The sequence below is a fragment of the Lissotriton helveticus genome, chromosome 4_1 (assembly GCF_964261635.1).
Source record: "Lissotriton helveticus chromosome 4_1, aLisHel1.1, whole genome shotgun sequence".
NCBI lineage: Eukaryota > Metazoa > Chordata > Amphibia > Caudata > Salamandridae > Lissotriton > Lissotriton helveticus.
In genome coordinates this window covers 1,028,100,428-1,028,114,016 of record NC_136063.1, presented here as the reverse complement: position 1 = coordinate 1,028,114,016, position 13,589 = coordinate 1,028,100,428, and the positions used below count along the sequence as shown (strand labels likewise).

At 45.4% G+C, this 13,589-nt stretch overlaps 1 protein-coding gene across 1 annotated transcript in view; it reads left to right on the top strand.

Moving 5' to 3' along the window:
- The window catches only part of LOC144828103 (NACHT, LRR and PYD domains-containing protein 3-like), a 646,597-nt gene extending 634,066 nt beyond the window's left edge, over positions 1 to 12,531 (top strand). Inside the window, 2 exon segments of the mRNA XM_078686228.1 lie at positions 11,023 to 11,193; positions 12,432 to 12,531. Coding sequence (XP_078542354.1) covers positions 11,023 to 11,193; positions 12,432 to 12,531 — 271 coding nt within the window.
- Positions 12,532 to 13,589: the final 1,058 nt, after the last annotated feature.

Genomic DNA, 13,589 nt, shown 5'->3' with positions numbered 1-13,589 from the left:
GCAGCTCCTCCCCACCCAAGGGTCACTCCCGGTCTCCTGCTGCTATTAATGCAGCTCCCCCCACTAGAGGGTCACTCCCGGTCCCCTGCTGCTGGTAATGCAACTCCTCCCCATCCGGCGGTCGCTCACGGTCCCCTGCTGCTTTTATTGCAGCTCCTCCCCACCAGAGGGTCACTCCCGGTCCCCTGCTGCTGTAATGCAGCTCCTCTCCACCAAAGGGTCACTCCCGGTCCCATATTGTTGTTAATGCAGCTCCTCCCCACCCTACGGTCACTCCTGGTCCCCTGCTGATGTTAATGTAGCTCCTCGCCACCCAAGGGTCACTCCCGGTCCCCTGCGGCCATTGAGGCAGCTCCTTCCCACCCGAGGGTCGCTCCCGGTCCCCTGCTGCTATTAATGCAGCTCCTCCCCACCTGAGGTTCACTCCTTATCCCCTGCTGCTATTAATGCAGCCCCTCCCGACCCAAGGGTCACTCCTGGTCCCCTGCTGCTATTACTTCAGCTCCTCCCCGCCCGAGAGTCGCTTCCGGTCCCCTGTTGCTTTTATTGCAGCTCCTCCCCACCCAAGGGTCACTCCTGGTCCCCTGCTGCTGTTAATGCAGCTCCTCCCCACCCGAGGGCCGTTCCCGGTTCCCTGCTGCTATTAATGCAGTTCCTCCCCACCCGAGGGTCACTCCTGGTCCCCTGCTGCTATTACTGCAGCTCCTCCCCACCCGAGAGTCGCTTCCGGTCCCGTGGTGCTATTAATGCAGTGCTCCACCACCCGAGGGTCACTCCTGGTCCCCTGCTGCTAATAATGCAGCTTTACCCCCGAGGGTCACTCCCAGTCCCCTGCTTCTGTTAATGCAGCTCCTCCCCACCCCACGGTCACTCCCAGTCTCCTGCTGCTGTTAATGCAGCTCCTCCCCACCCGAGGGTCACTCCAGGTCCCCTGCTGTTGTTAATGCAGCTCCTCCCCACCCAAGGGTCGCTCCCGTTCCCCTGCTGCTATTAATGCAGGTCCCCCTCGCCGAGGTTCGCTCTCGGTCCCCTAACCTGCTTCTGTTAATGCAATTCCTTCCCACCAGAGGGTCACTCCTGGTCCCCTGCTGCTATTAATGCAGCTCCTCCCCACCCAAGGGTCACTCCCAGTACCCTGCTGCTATTAATGCAGCTTCTCCCCACCGGAGGGTCACTCCCGGTCTCCGGTTGCTGTTAATGCAACTCTTCCCCACCCGAGGGTTGCTGCCGGTCCCCTGCTGCTATTAATGCAGCTCCTCCCCACCTGACTGTCACTCCCTGTCCCCTGCTCATATTAATGCAGCTCCCCCCTCCTGACGGTCACTCCTGGTCCCCTGCTGCTATTAATACATCTTTTCCCCCCCGAGGGTCACTCCCGGTCCCCTGCTGCTATTAATGCAGCTACCATAGCATAATAAACTACAGCATAACATCCTATGGGAATACCGCACCTACTTCTCATCTTGTCCTACACTTAGTTTAGGTACATTTGGGTAGATTCAGTTAGGGATGCATTCCATGAGTACTCGTACTTTTAGTCATATGTTTTTATGTATACGAATGTATTCATAAGTATTGAACAATGCTAGAGCGATACTATTTCTTTATGCTTATAACGCTGTGCAATTTAAATCTCGCATACTGTCTTATGATTGTTACAGCTCATATCTCTTACACGAGAAAAAAGGCTGTTCAATGAATACCTATTGAAACACCCCTCTGTTATTTCCGTGTTACTCTAGAACCTAAGCAAGCACGATTAGCTGAGCGAGACGTTGTCTAGTGTTTCACGATTCTGAGGGATCAGGGTTGTCATGTTATGTGGTTGTCAGAAACTATTCCCTTCTTGTCTCCAAGAAGTTTCTAGTGGCCATGTGAGCTAGCTGGTACATGGTAAACAAGGTTAGCATTAGTGATAGGGGCATACTGACTCAGTCCTATACCAACACTATTGTATAAAAGCGCAAAACCTATTTAGGGAAATAGGAACTAAACTACATGGCGCTACCAATGTTTGGTAAGGCACTAATTTAACAGTAGATTCTGAGTAGCTCAGTCATGCTTTTCTTAGAGACCCCGACTCACAAAGTCCAAAGACGTCTGGAGTGGGTAGGGACAAAGTCCTCCGCAGCTGAGTAGGAGAAATCCTATGTATTAGCTGTTGGGTTTTATCAATATTGAACAACAGTGTCCCAAAAATATTGCGCACCTTATCTTTTTATCTTTGAAACCAAGTCCGTGTTCTAAACACAATGTCACTGCAAGGGGATCCTGATATTGACCTGCGCTCATCATACAAAATTCAGCTTTAGATGAAGCGGACAATGAGGGTCTAATCATTCATCCAAACTTAAAGAGAGCCATCACTGATAAACTTATAAAACACAGTTTAACATCCAGGGGTGGTAGAGTAGCCTTTGTGATAGAGGCACACAAGGCATTTCAGACAGAGGTGTTCTACTCCTGTGTCATATTCCCAGAAGCAAATACAGTTACACACTATTTTAACTTCTAGAAACAAGATGAAGCACCCACGGAATATACTCCTTTTGAGGATATTGAGGTTCTTCTCACTTACCAGGAACATAATATCTGGTTTAATGGCACCCTACAACACATAACACATATAACAAGGCTTGGTCCACTAGTTAGACCAGGAGCTACATGGCCGATTCTAGCCGGCTACACACCACAGGTGAATTACTTACTCAACATAAAGAGTTAATAAAAATCTATAGACAATTAGTCCAATATGTCATGTGGACATTGAGTCCAGCCACCATTGATAATACCAAATCAAACCCCTCAACAGGGGAACACACTAAAAATGACTCCACAAACTTTACACTCAGTCATGGGTAAAATGCCCACGAAACGTGAACAAATTCCATTCTGGATAGCTCAGGCAATTACACAACTGGAAACAGTATTTCCAAATACCTGCCCTTATGAAAAGTACGTAATGTTAGCAATCTGCTTACCAATGGGAATCACACCACAACTGGAGGACTGCACCTCTTGGGGCACAGTATTTGCTTCCATATATACTAAAACTAATGGTATACCTTCTTTGGCAGTGATACCAGATGTCCTAAACAAATTCAAAATGAATACGGGACAGAACCTGCTCTGAACTTTGGAATGAAATTATTAAACAATTTCAACCAGGTATCTACCATAATATTATCTAAAATTATAGGAGAAGCAGCATCAGTGGCGATCTGCCAGCTCCTAAGGGAGGTCGAATTAACAGAACAATAATAAGAACTACCCAGAATAATACAAAAGTCATATGCAGAATTAGGCAGAGACACCTTAGGTGGAAAAGCTTTCAAGCCAGAGCTGTCAGGAAGTCCTGAGAAGGACAGTTCAAAACAGAACCATGCTTCTTCTAAAAAGTGGGAAAACAAACAAAATATTAAAGAGAACAGACCTCAATATACCAAGGTATGTCTCCTCAAAAGGAGCCCTCTGAAAAGAGGTATAACCTCAGGAATAAGGAGAATTTGAAGAAGCCTGACGGGTATCAGTATACTGATACACGTTCCTCTCATCCCTTTCAGATCTCATTGAAGACATCCGAACAAGGAGGAAAGTCAGAGCACAAAGAAAAACGTACAAAGTCCAAAGACAAGCAGCACATTCTGGAGAACAAATCCAAACTTCAATTTAAAAAAAAGAAGGTAGCAAGTCTAAAAATCAGACATGCCAAGAATACTGAGGACACAGCTACTGAATGGGGAATGGGCTTAGGCGATGCTGGACAGTGCAGCAGAAATATCAATAGCTCGCCAGAACCTGAAGGAACTTCTGGAGATAGTGAACCTGAATGAGTACATCACAGTAGAAACTGCTGATACTAGGTTTTGTGCTCCACACAAGTTATATGAAATAACACTCCGAATGGAAGGAGACAAGCCAGAAAAATTAATGGACTCTTTTGGGAAAGATTATTGAGGGGTATGATATCCTGCTAGAAGAATGCGATTGGCCGCCAGTATTTGTCAGGGAGTACCCATATGCCAAAGAAATAATTAGGCCAACCTTCTCTGACCTAATTACAATTCATCTAAAATATACATATCCCAGGAAATGGGCAGTTGCCCTAGCCCCAGCATTATATAAAAACCATGTTGGATGGATGTGGACTCACCCCACCACATAATACCACTAAAAAGTGATCCAACTGCACAAAGGCAGTACCCAACAAAGCAAGAAGCTAAAAAACAGGTCAGGGAGATCTTAGATCAACTTGAATACCGTGGGGTCATTGAAACTTGCACTTCTTCAATGAATAATACTTTGTTTCCTGTGGCCAAGCCTGATAAATACATATAATCTAGTTTTGGATTACAGACACTTGAACTCTTGTTCTAAAACATTTGCAGTACAAAATGCACACAGTGCAGCATTAATAAATAACATTGTGCGGAAAAAATACAAAACTGCATTAGATATCTCAAATGGATTTTTTCTCCAAAATATAGTGCCTAAAAGCAGGTACTTAACAGCATTCTCAATAATGGGGACCCGGCGTCACTTTTGTCGTATCCCACAATGGTACAGGAACAGCCCAGGGTTATTCTCAGCTAGGGTAACAGAGTTACTACAAATATAGGATGATGAAGCATTGTCTTATGTCGATGATATTTATCTAACAGACGAATTAGATAGGCACTTGAACAGGGTGATTACCATCATATTGGGACTCGCCTCTGAGGGCTACAAATTCAACTTTAAAAGATCAAGAATTGCCCACCTCATATTTCTAGGATGTGAGCTGTCGAGTGAAGGCAAATGGCTGGCAGCTAACTTTTTAGAAAAATGTGCGCTGCTCCAAAATTGCTAAAAAACTTAGTCCATACTGGGTTTCCTGATTTTCGGCAAAACATACATTTTAGACTACGCAGAAAGGGTTAAACCTCTCTACAAACTAATAAAACCTGATTTCTCAGCAAAACATTAAACACGGGAACATACAGAAATCCTGCGCTCACTTCAAGCTAATATGTTAGCTACAAATCACTTACAGATACACGTAAACGTACGCAGTTTGGTGATCCGTATAATTCCGGGTCAGTGCGGGTACACATATTTAACTTTTAGTGAAGGTCAAACTGTACCAATTGCATACAAATCCCACTTATACACAACAGCGGAAATGCACTTCACTTCAACAGAGAAAATGTTGACAGCAGTACAGACCGCAGTAGCAAATGAAAGAGCACTGGCTCAGGGGGAAACACATTATGGACTTAACTCTGGTACGAGCCCTAGAGGTTGTTACAAAAGCAAGCATTCCTAATGCAAAAGCTTTACATCTAAGATGGATGCAATGGGTTAATTCTCTTGCTGCAACATATGTAGAATACAGATTTGATCCAAATTTAACGACACAAGCATTCCTGCAATATGAACAAGAATGTCCTCTGCCCACTGAAATTCTGCCTCTCAATCAGTATGAATTTATCATTTATACTGACGGATCAGCGCAAAACGCAACGGGAAGCAAGCAAGCATACAGTGCTGTGTGTGCAATTGTTAAAGGTCGCATGCGAGATGGAAAATTCCATCCTATCATCACTAAAACACAGTCTCTAAGAGACTGTACAGCTCAACTAGCTGAACTAAAAGCATTTATAGTGGCAGTAGTAACATGGATCGCGAATTCCCCACACTCAAAGTGTGTGATTCTTTTTACAGTGTTCAATCATACAATGAATATTTACAGAATTGGGTTAAAACAGATTCAAGTATGCAAAAGGTGGCACAATTAAGCATAAAGCGCTTTGGGAACAAGTAGTTCAGTTGAAAAACGAACTACCAAAGGCTCACGTGATACATACACTGAGTCATCAACATGATAGTGTTCACGTTGAAGGGAATTCATTGGCTGACGAAGCCACAAAGGGGGCTGTTCGCATGGCTTCCGTAGCTGTAATCACTCATTCAAAAATGAGAATAGACCGTGAGATAATGTTGGCTTGCAATGCTTCAAGCAAAGGCAGTGGCGCAGCACTTCCAAAGAAATTTCCACTCAATACTCATATATAATTAATGTGAACAAAGTTCCTTTTGCTCGAATCCCTGGAGTGGGGGACAGAGTAATTCCAAACATGGAACGTAGATTAGGACGAATCCTAGCAGCACACGAGGGGATAGGCTCTGCTCCTGCAGGTGTTTCTGCAACCGTTTCTTTATTAACCCATTCGATGCTCATGACGGAATCTAGCCATCATGAGCCACGGGTGGCATGTGCGCATGACGGCTGGGTTCCGTCACGACCCCGCCCGCGATTGGAATGTCCAGCACCAGGCTGGAATTCCTGCCACAGGCAACAAGTTAAAACAACGATATTGGTCGCCAGGCATGAGAAAACAAACCAATAAGTATGTCTTGGAATGTGATATCTGCCAGCAGATGAAAGTCTCCACAGTAAAACGTCCCGCGCAGACACCCCTGTTAATTTCAGACAAACCATTAGCTTGTGTTAATCTGGACCACTGTGGTCCCTTGCAAAGGGACGGCCATTATAAATACATAATGGTTGCAGTGGACTCATGCTCAAGGTTCCTATGGATGTAGCCTCAGCGCTCGGCTGACGCTTGAACTGTTATAAAAGATTTGCGAGTCTTTATCGGCACATACGCAATAGGCACACTACATTCTGACCAGGGTCCTGCATTTAGCTCTTGGGCTTACAAAGAGGCCATGCCTAGTCTGGGTGTAGCATTGCGGTACTCCTCTCTGTACCATCCCGAGGGAAATTCTGTTGTGGAAAGGAAAAACTGGGACATAAAGCAATCTTTAACAGCTAGAGTATTGGGCTCAGGAGATGGCCGGGTAAAACATCTTCATGGGGTCCAACGCTCTCTCAATAACCTGCCAAGAGCTTCTCTAGCGGGGGGTCACTCCATATGAGGTCCTATTAGGGACAAGAATGTGGATACCTGATCTTGAATGTGAAAGCACAGTGGCAGATAACAAACCCTTTGATATCAAGGATTGTTTGGCTGTAGTAAATGAACTAAGAACAAAACAAAGCAACGTGTACCTGAAGCCAACCGCCACTGGGGAAAAATCTGCAGACCCGGCAAGGCCTGTCTGGGTCCCAAGAGTTGGGGATCTAGTCAGAAAGAAAATTGCGGATAAGAAGGAATTTTGACCTTCCTACAGACAACCTGCACCTGTCCTAGCTGTCCAAGGAACAAGAACAGTACTTCTGCCGCCCCTTGCTGGAAAAAAGGAGAAAATATTTGTGTCAATCGACCTCATCAATCCACATTATGTGGCCAATACTCAACAGTAGGCCTCGTGGTCTCCGCCCTAGTAGCAGACGCCCTCCTCTCGCTATTATCCAAGAGTTTCAAACTTTAAGGCTCATAACCATCGAAGAGTCACCAGTAAGAAATGAAGGACTAAGCAACAATGCTATGGAACTAATTCCTCTTGAAACTCAAGTAACAGTTCGATCAGACACACCTGTCTACACAAATGTAACAAATGATCAACTAGTTCGATGTAAACAAGAAAACACAGTGATTCTACAAATCCTGTTGCAATTCCAACAATTGATCGAACTGCTTCTGGCTATTTCATTAACTTAGATACGTTTTCTGAAGAAACGCCAGCCCAAAAATCCTACAAACAGCAAGCAAAAGACTTTTTTCACTTTCTGAAAGAGACTTATCTGGTTTCACCATAGACTGAACTGTGGATAATCTCCGGAACTTTTAAAAATGCCACTTATTTAGGAAATATGAACGACACTATTACCCCCGGTCCCCTGCTCATATTAATGCAGCTCCCCCCTCCCAGTCCCCTGCTGCTGTTAGTGCAGCTCCTCCCCCTGAGGGTCATTCCCAGTCCCCTGATGCTATTAATGCAGCTTTTTCCCACCCGAAGGTCACTCCCGGTCCCCTGCTGCTGTTAGTGCAGCTCCTCTCCACCCGAGGGTCACTCCCGGTCTCCTGCTGCTATTAATGTAGCTCCTCCCCACCCGCGGGTCGCTACCAGTCCCCTGCTGCTATCAATGCAGCTCCTCTCCACCCAGGGGTTACTCCCGGTTCCCTGCTGCTATTAATGCAGCTCTTTCCCACTCGAAGGTCACTCACGGTCCCCTGCTGCTATTAATGCAGCCCCTCCCCACCCGAGGGTCACTCCCGGTCCCCTGCTGCTGTTAGTGCAGCTCCCCCCACCCAAGGGTCACTCCCGGTACCCTGCTGCTGTTAATTCAGCTCCTCCCCACGCGAAGGTCACTACTGGTCCCCTGCTGCTATTAATTCAGCTCCTCCCCCCGAGGGTCACTCCCGGCTTGTGCCTAGCAGCATGCAGGATGGTGTCAAAGCACTATTAATGTAATGCGTGACTATGCATTAGAGTGCGGTGATGTGGTCCGCCACACTAAAGCGTATCAGTCTAGCCCTTACCGTGGTATTTGTCAGGGCTGCACACTACATATCGGACAATATCCCAATATTAAAAGAACAGCTTCGAAATAAAGGTGGCTGAATGAGTTCATATGTCCCACTAGAGCAGCAAAGAAGACGAGGAAGTGTGCTCTCAGTCAGGGCTATTTATACAGGGGCAATGATGTCACCTACCCTCTAAGAGGCAAAATATCACTGAATGACTAGTGCGCTAACCTGATCAACCTTTGGACATATAAGCTGCCATGTTTATTAATAATGCAGGCATGTTTATATGTATTGCTTTATTGACTGTGCAGCAGGTGATGGCTTGCATCTGTGATGGGAGGGTGCTCATGAAAATAATATTTAAAAAAAGGTAACATTTACCTGAAGACGAACATGACGTCCTCCGCTCCGGACCTCTATTTCCAGGTACTGGATGCTGCAGCTCCCTTGACCAATCCTGGTGCTGCTTTAAGCAGTATGAGAGCAGTGCCCTGATTGGAGGGAGCAGCCTCACTCGGCGCTCCACAGCGCCCTGATTGGAGGGAGCAGCATCACTCGGCGTTCCACAGAGCTTTGGAGGCTTGGGCTTGCTCTAACCCAGCCGCCTAATGACAACTGAGTTGGAGATGTTCAAAGTGCACGTGCGGATGACTGTCGCATACAGGCCAGGCCAAAAAAGATGTGGACTTTAAACAGTGCATAGACAGCCCACACTCCTCCCTGCTTCTGTTACTCAGCAGCGGCCCCGCCCTGTCCTGATGCTCTGTTCAGGACGGGGGATAACAAATAAAATGGTGATGAATTATCATTTTATTTTTCATCACTGGGCCTTTGAGGGTAATTCAGGTGGGGGGACGCCCCTCTGCCCCATAAGAGGTACCGCCACTGTGTGCTGTTCGAGCTCACTGTACAGAAGGTTCAGAATAATCGAACCTCCGGTTTTGTGACAGGATTCTGTTTTTAGAGGGAAGGAAATTGGAAGGCTGCTTCTGAAAATTGACCGAGAAATTTTACATGGACAACTAAATGTATGTTGTTTTTAATTATACAATTTTAGAAATATTAATAAAAGAAAAACTGTTAGTTTATTAGAAAAATGTTGTGCAGTCTAAGGGAACTTTTGTGGTGTATTCAAAATTGGTCTCTAAACAGTGAACTTTCCTCTAAACTAATGTGTCTTTCATCGCTTTAGTATTGAAATATTGTCCTTCAAACACGACCAACCTGCCCCTTCTTTACAACGCATCATTGGATTTTTACCCACTTGGGCGACCTCGAAGTATTCAACCAAATATATCCAAGGATTCACCCGGCATGTTAGTTATTTACACATGGTACTGTTTTGGGGACAAACTTATTTTTCAATTTCAGCAGAATATTCAACAGACTGAAAACAATGTTGAGTTCTTCAATATCACAAGATTTCCATTAAGAATGAAAAAGGAACTTTTATAATTAAAATCGAACACTTAAGCCAGCATAGCAAGAACCCTCCTGTGCTATTCCTTGGACTGAACCACACTGAGTTACCATGAATGAATGTCCTTTAGCTTAAAGGACACGCTACCTGGAGCAGATCTGAGGTCCATTCAATCTGTGAAACTCTTGCATCACAGTATAAATAGATGTCCTTGTGGTTTGAGGTGACTGTTTGCACTTACAAACTCATGTTTCATGGACTTACCTGCTGCTTCAGGGCTTGTGTCAATGCATTGTGAAGTGTTTATTTAAATAGTGTAGTTCTGTGTGAAAGAATTCACATAGAGGTAAGTTCTTCATAACACTTGCTCAAAGTAACTTACTCACCTCAATACTGACTTGAAAGGAATTGTTCATCATTGATATTTTTAATCTGGAAAATATTGTTCTGGAGCTATTTATAATCAGAACGCTTTCTACATCTTACTGATCCTCAGTCTTTGAGCAGACCACTATTGCGCATGCGCAAGGCTTCGTATCATGGGACACTTACTAACTTTAAAAATGAGCCCGGAAATAAAGCAGTATAGAGTGTGGCACCCAAAGTGTAGGCAAAAAAATGGTGTTTAAAGTGAACATAAAAATAATTAAAATATTTTGAAAAACACCTTAAATCAGCATTACCAATGAGAAGAAAGGAATGTTTTTTAGGAGGCAGTGAGTCGGCGTTGTGCTGTCACTCAGAATGAAGGAAGCCATTGGGTAGAGAGGGCTGGCACTTTGCCCCAGACTATATACTGTGGTGAATAGAAGCAAAATGTGAATGACAATATAACAGACCAATGGATGAAGACCTCTGACCCAAAGCTGCTCTGTGTAAATATACAACTAGCTGCAACAACTGCTAAAGTTGTGAGTTGACCTTTCGCACCACAGGAGAGGGTCTGCAGCATAAAACATATATTAATATATTTATAAATATGACCAATTAGCTCTGCCTCTACCAGTCTGAGAACTCCCCCATGAGATTCCTATATAAACAGGGCATGGTCGGATGTGTAAGGTGGGGATGTGTCACTAGAGGGGAGTAAGTCAAGGACGGGAAGGAAATAATGATAAAACTTAAGTCGTGACGCCCCTGTCTGTGCTCCGCTTTACTCCTCTCCATATCTCTTCTTTCCTGCAGGTTGCGAGAGTGCTCGCTCACCAATGCATGCTGCGGAGACCTCGCCTCTGTCCTGGAAACAAACTCATCTCTCACAGAGCTCGAGCTGGGCAACATAAAGTTGGGAGACACTGGAGTGAAGAAGTTGTGTGAAGGCCTAAAACATCCAAACTGCAAACTACAGAAGCTGAGGTACAGAGCTGTGCAGTTCTTATCACGTCATTGATTTCTAAAATATGCATCATAGGTGGGGCTCACACATATATTTTATAATGTTTTGGAAAAGACACATCCATTTCATGACAATAAAATGTGTGCAAAAAGTGAGGTTTGTAAAGTGGGGGTACCCAAGTCCGAGAACTGAGTTTGGAGCAACCCCACCTCTAATGGCGCAGAAGGGCACTCTTTAAAGCTTGTTTTTCAGGTATTTGGACTAAAATGTCGACAATGGTGCAGAACTGCCCATAACTGCCCAGGCACCTTCTACAACTAGGTGCTCCGCCCATTAACAGATCCGCTGCTGGCCCTAAACTTCCATATTAAAGATGGACAGAACAATGAGGAAAGTACATTTGACTGTATATAGTCAGGGGCGTAACTTGAAGGTGGGTGTAGGAGGTGCAACACCCCCCTAATCATTTCCTAAAGTCCAGTCTCAGCCTCTTGACAGCCCAATGACAGCTGATCGTCACTGTCATATGACATCACTGCTGGAAGTGTGATGTATCCCCTAGTGTGTGTGGCTGTGTGTATGTGTGGCTGGATGTCCGTGTGAGTGTGTGTGCGTCTGTGTGGCAGTGTATACCTGTGAATGTGTCTATGTGGCTCTGTGTACCTGTGTGTGTGTGTATGTGCGTCTGTGTTTGTGTGTGGCTGGATGTGTGTGTGTGTGTGTCTGTCTGTTTGTGAGTGGGTGGCATGTAGGCAGCAAGCACAGCGGTTGGGCCATTAATTTGCCAGCTGGTGCAGCAGACCCCTGATAATGAGTGTGTAGGTCTGTGAGATAGAATGTGGCTAGGTCTGTGAGAGAATGTGTGTAGGTTTGTGAGACAGAATACAAACAATATAACATTCAATCGCAGCTTTCCTGGTGAGCAGATTGTGTGATCCTAAGCAATGCCTTTATTGCATTGTTCTCTCTTTCATCATCACATTTAAGAGCGCCTTGAAGCACATCAGTTCAGGGTGTGCGCTGCCCAAGGCTCCTCCTACGTGTGGTTTAATAGATTCTGATGCTGCTCCAGACATGGGTTTGATTGAGCGGCGCGTCCTAGGTGGGGTCTGGACATGACAGACGGACACAGGGGCTCCTCTGCAGGGTGTGTGTGGCCAGAGCCCGCCCTCAGGGAAGACGGGGCTTAGAGTTCGTATGAAATCCCCATGGGTGAGATACCCCGGGTCTGACTGATGCACCTGCATTTGTTCCACAGCCTGGGTGGTGTTCAACTCTCACATGAGTGCTCTGCAGACCTGGGAGAAGCTCTTCTGGAGAAGCTGTCACAGGGGAAACTCAAACTCTACTCGGATTAAGAAGATTCAGTTACTGAGGTCTCTGCAACTGAACACCAAGGTGAGATTCCTGTGTCTGTCCTGGGAAGGGGTTTTCATGTGTTTACTGACAGTTCACTTCAGAGCCATAAAAAAATCAACAATAATGGAATTAATAAAATAGAGGAAGAAGGCATTCCTATGTTATACTCACCCCTCAAAATAATTGTTTTTAAATTACACTTACATATATTGAATTACAGAGATTGTGAGTAGCTTGTGTTCAAAACTGTGGACTCTGTCCATAGAGAGCAGTCTTTCCATACAAAGGGGTCTGTTCATAAAGAGGGGTCTGATCATAGACATGAGTCTGTCAGAAGAGAGGGGTCTGTCCATAGAGAAAAGTCAGTTCACAAAGAAGAGTCTGCTCACAGAGAGTTGCCTGTCCATAGTGAGGAGTCTGTCCATAGTGAGGAGTTTGTCCATAGTGTGGAGTCTGTCCATAAAGAGGAGTCTGTCCATAGGAAGGAGTATGTTTATAGAGAGGAGTCTGTCTATAGAGGCAGGTCTGTCCATGGAGAGGAGTCCCTCCATAGAGATGAGAGGGTTTGTAGGGTGGAGTCTGTTTATGAAGGGGTCTTTCCAAAGAGCAGCGTCTGTCCATAGAGCAGAGTCTTCCTGTAGAGAGGAGTCTATCCATATGGAGGCGTCTGTCCGTAGAGAGGCTTCTGTCCGTAGAGAGAGGTCTGTCCATAGAGAGGGGTCTAGCTGTAGCGATGAGCCTGTCCTTAGAGAGGGGTCTGTCCATAGAAAGGAGTCTGTCCTTAAAGAGGGGTCTGTCCATAGAAAGGAGTCTGTCCTTAGAGAGAAGTCTGTCTATCGAGTGAAGTCTGTCCGTAGAGACGAGTCTGTACAGTAGAGAGGAGATTGTCCTTTGAGGGAAGTCTGTCCACACAGAGTAGTCTGTCCACAGAGAGGAGTCTGTCCACAGAGAGGAGTTAGTCCACACATAGGAGTCTGTTCATAGAGAGGAGTCTGTCCCTAAGGATGGGTCTGTTCATAGAGAAGAGTCTGTTCACAGAGAAGTCTGTCCATAGAGA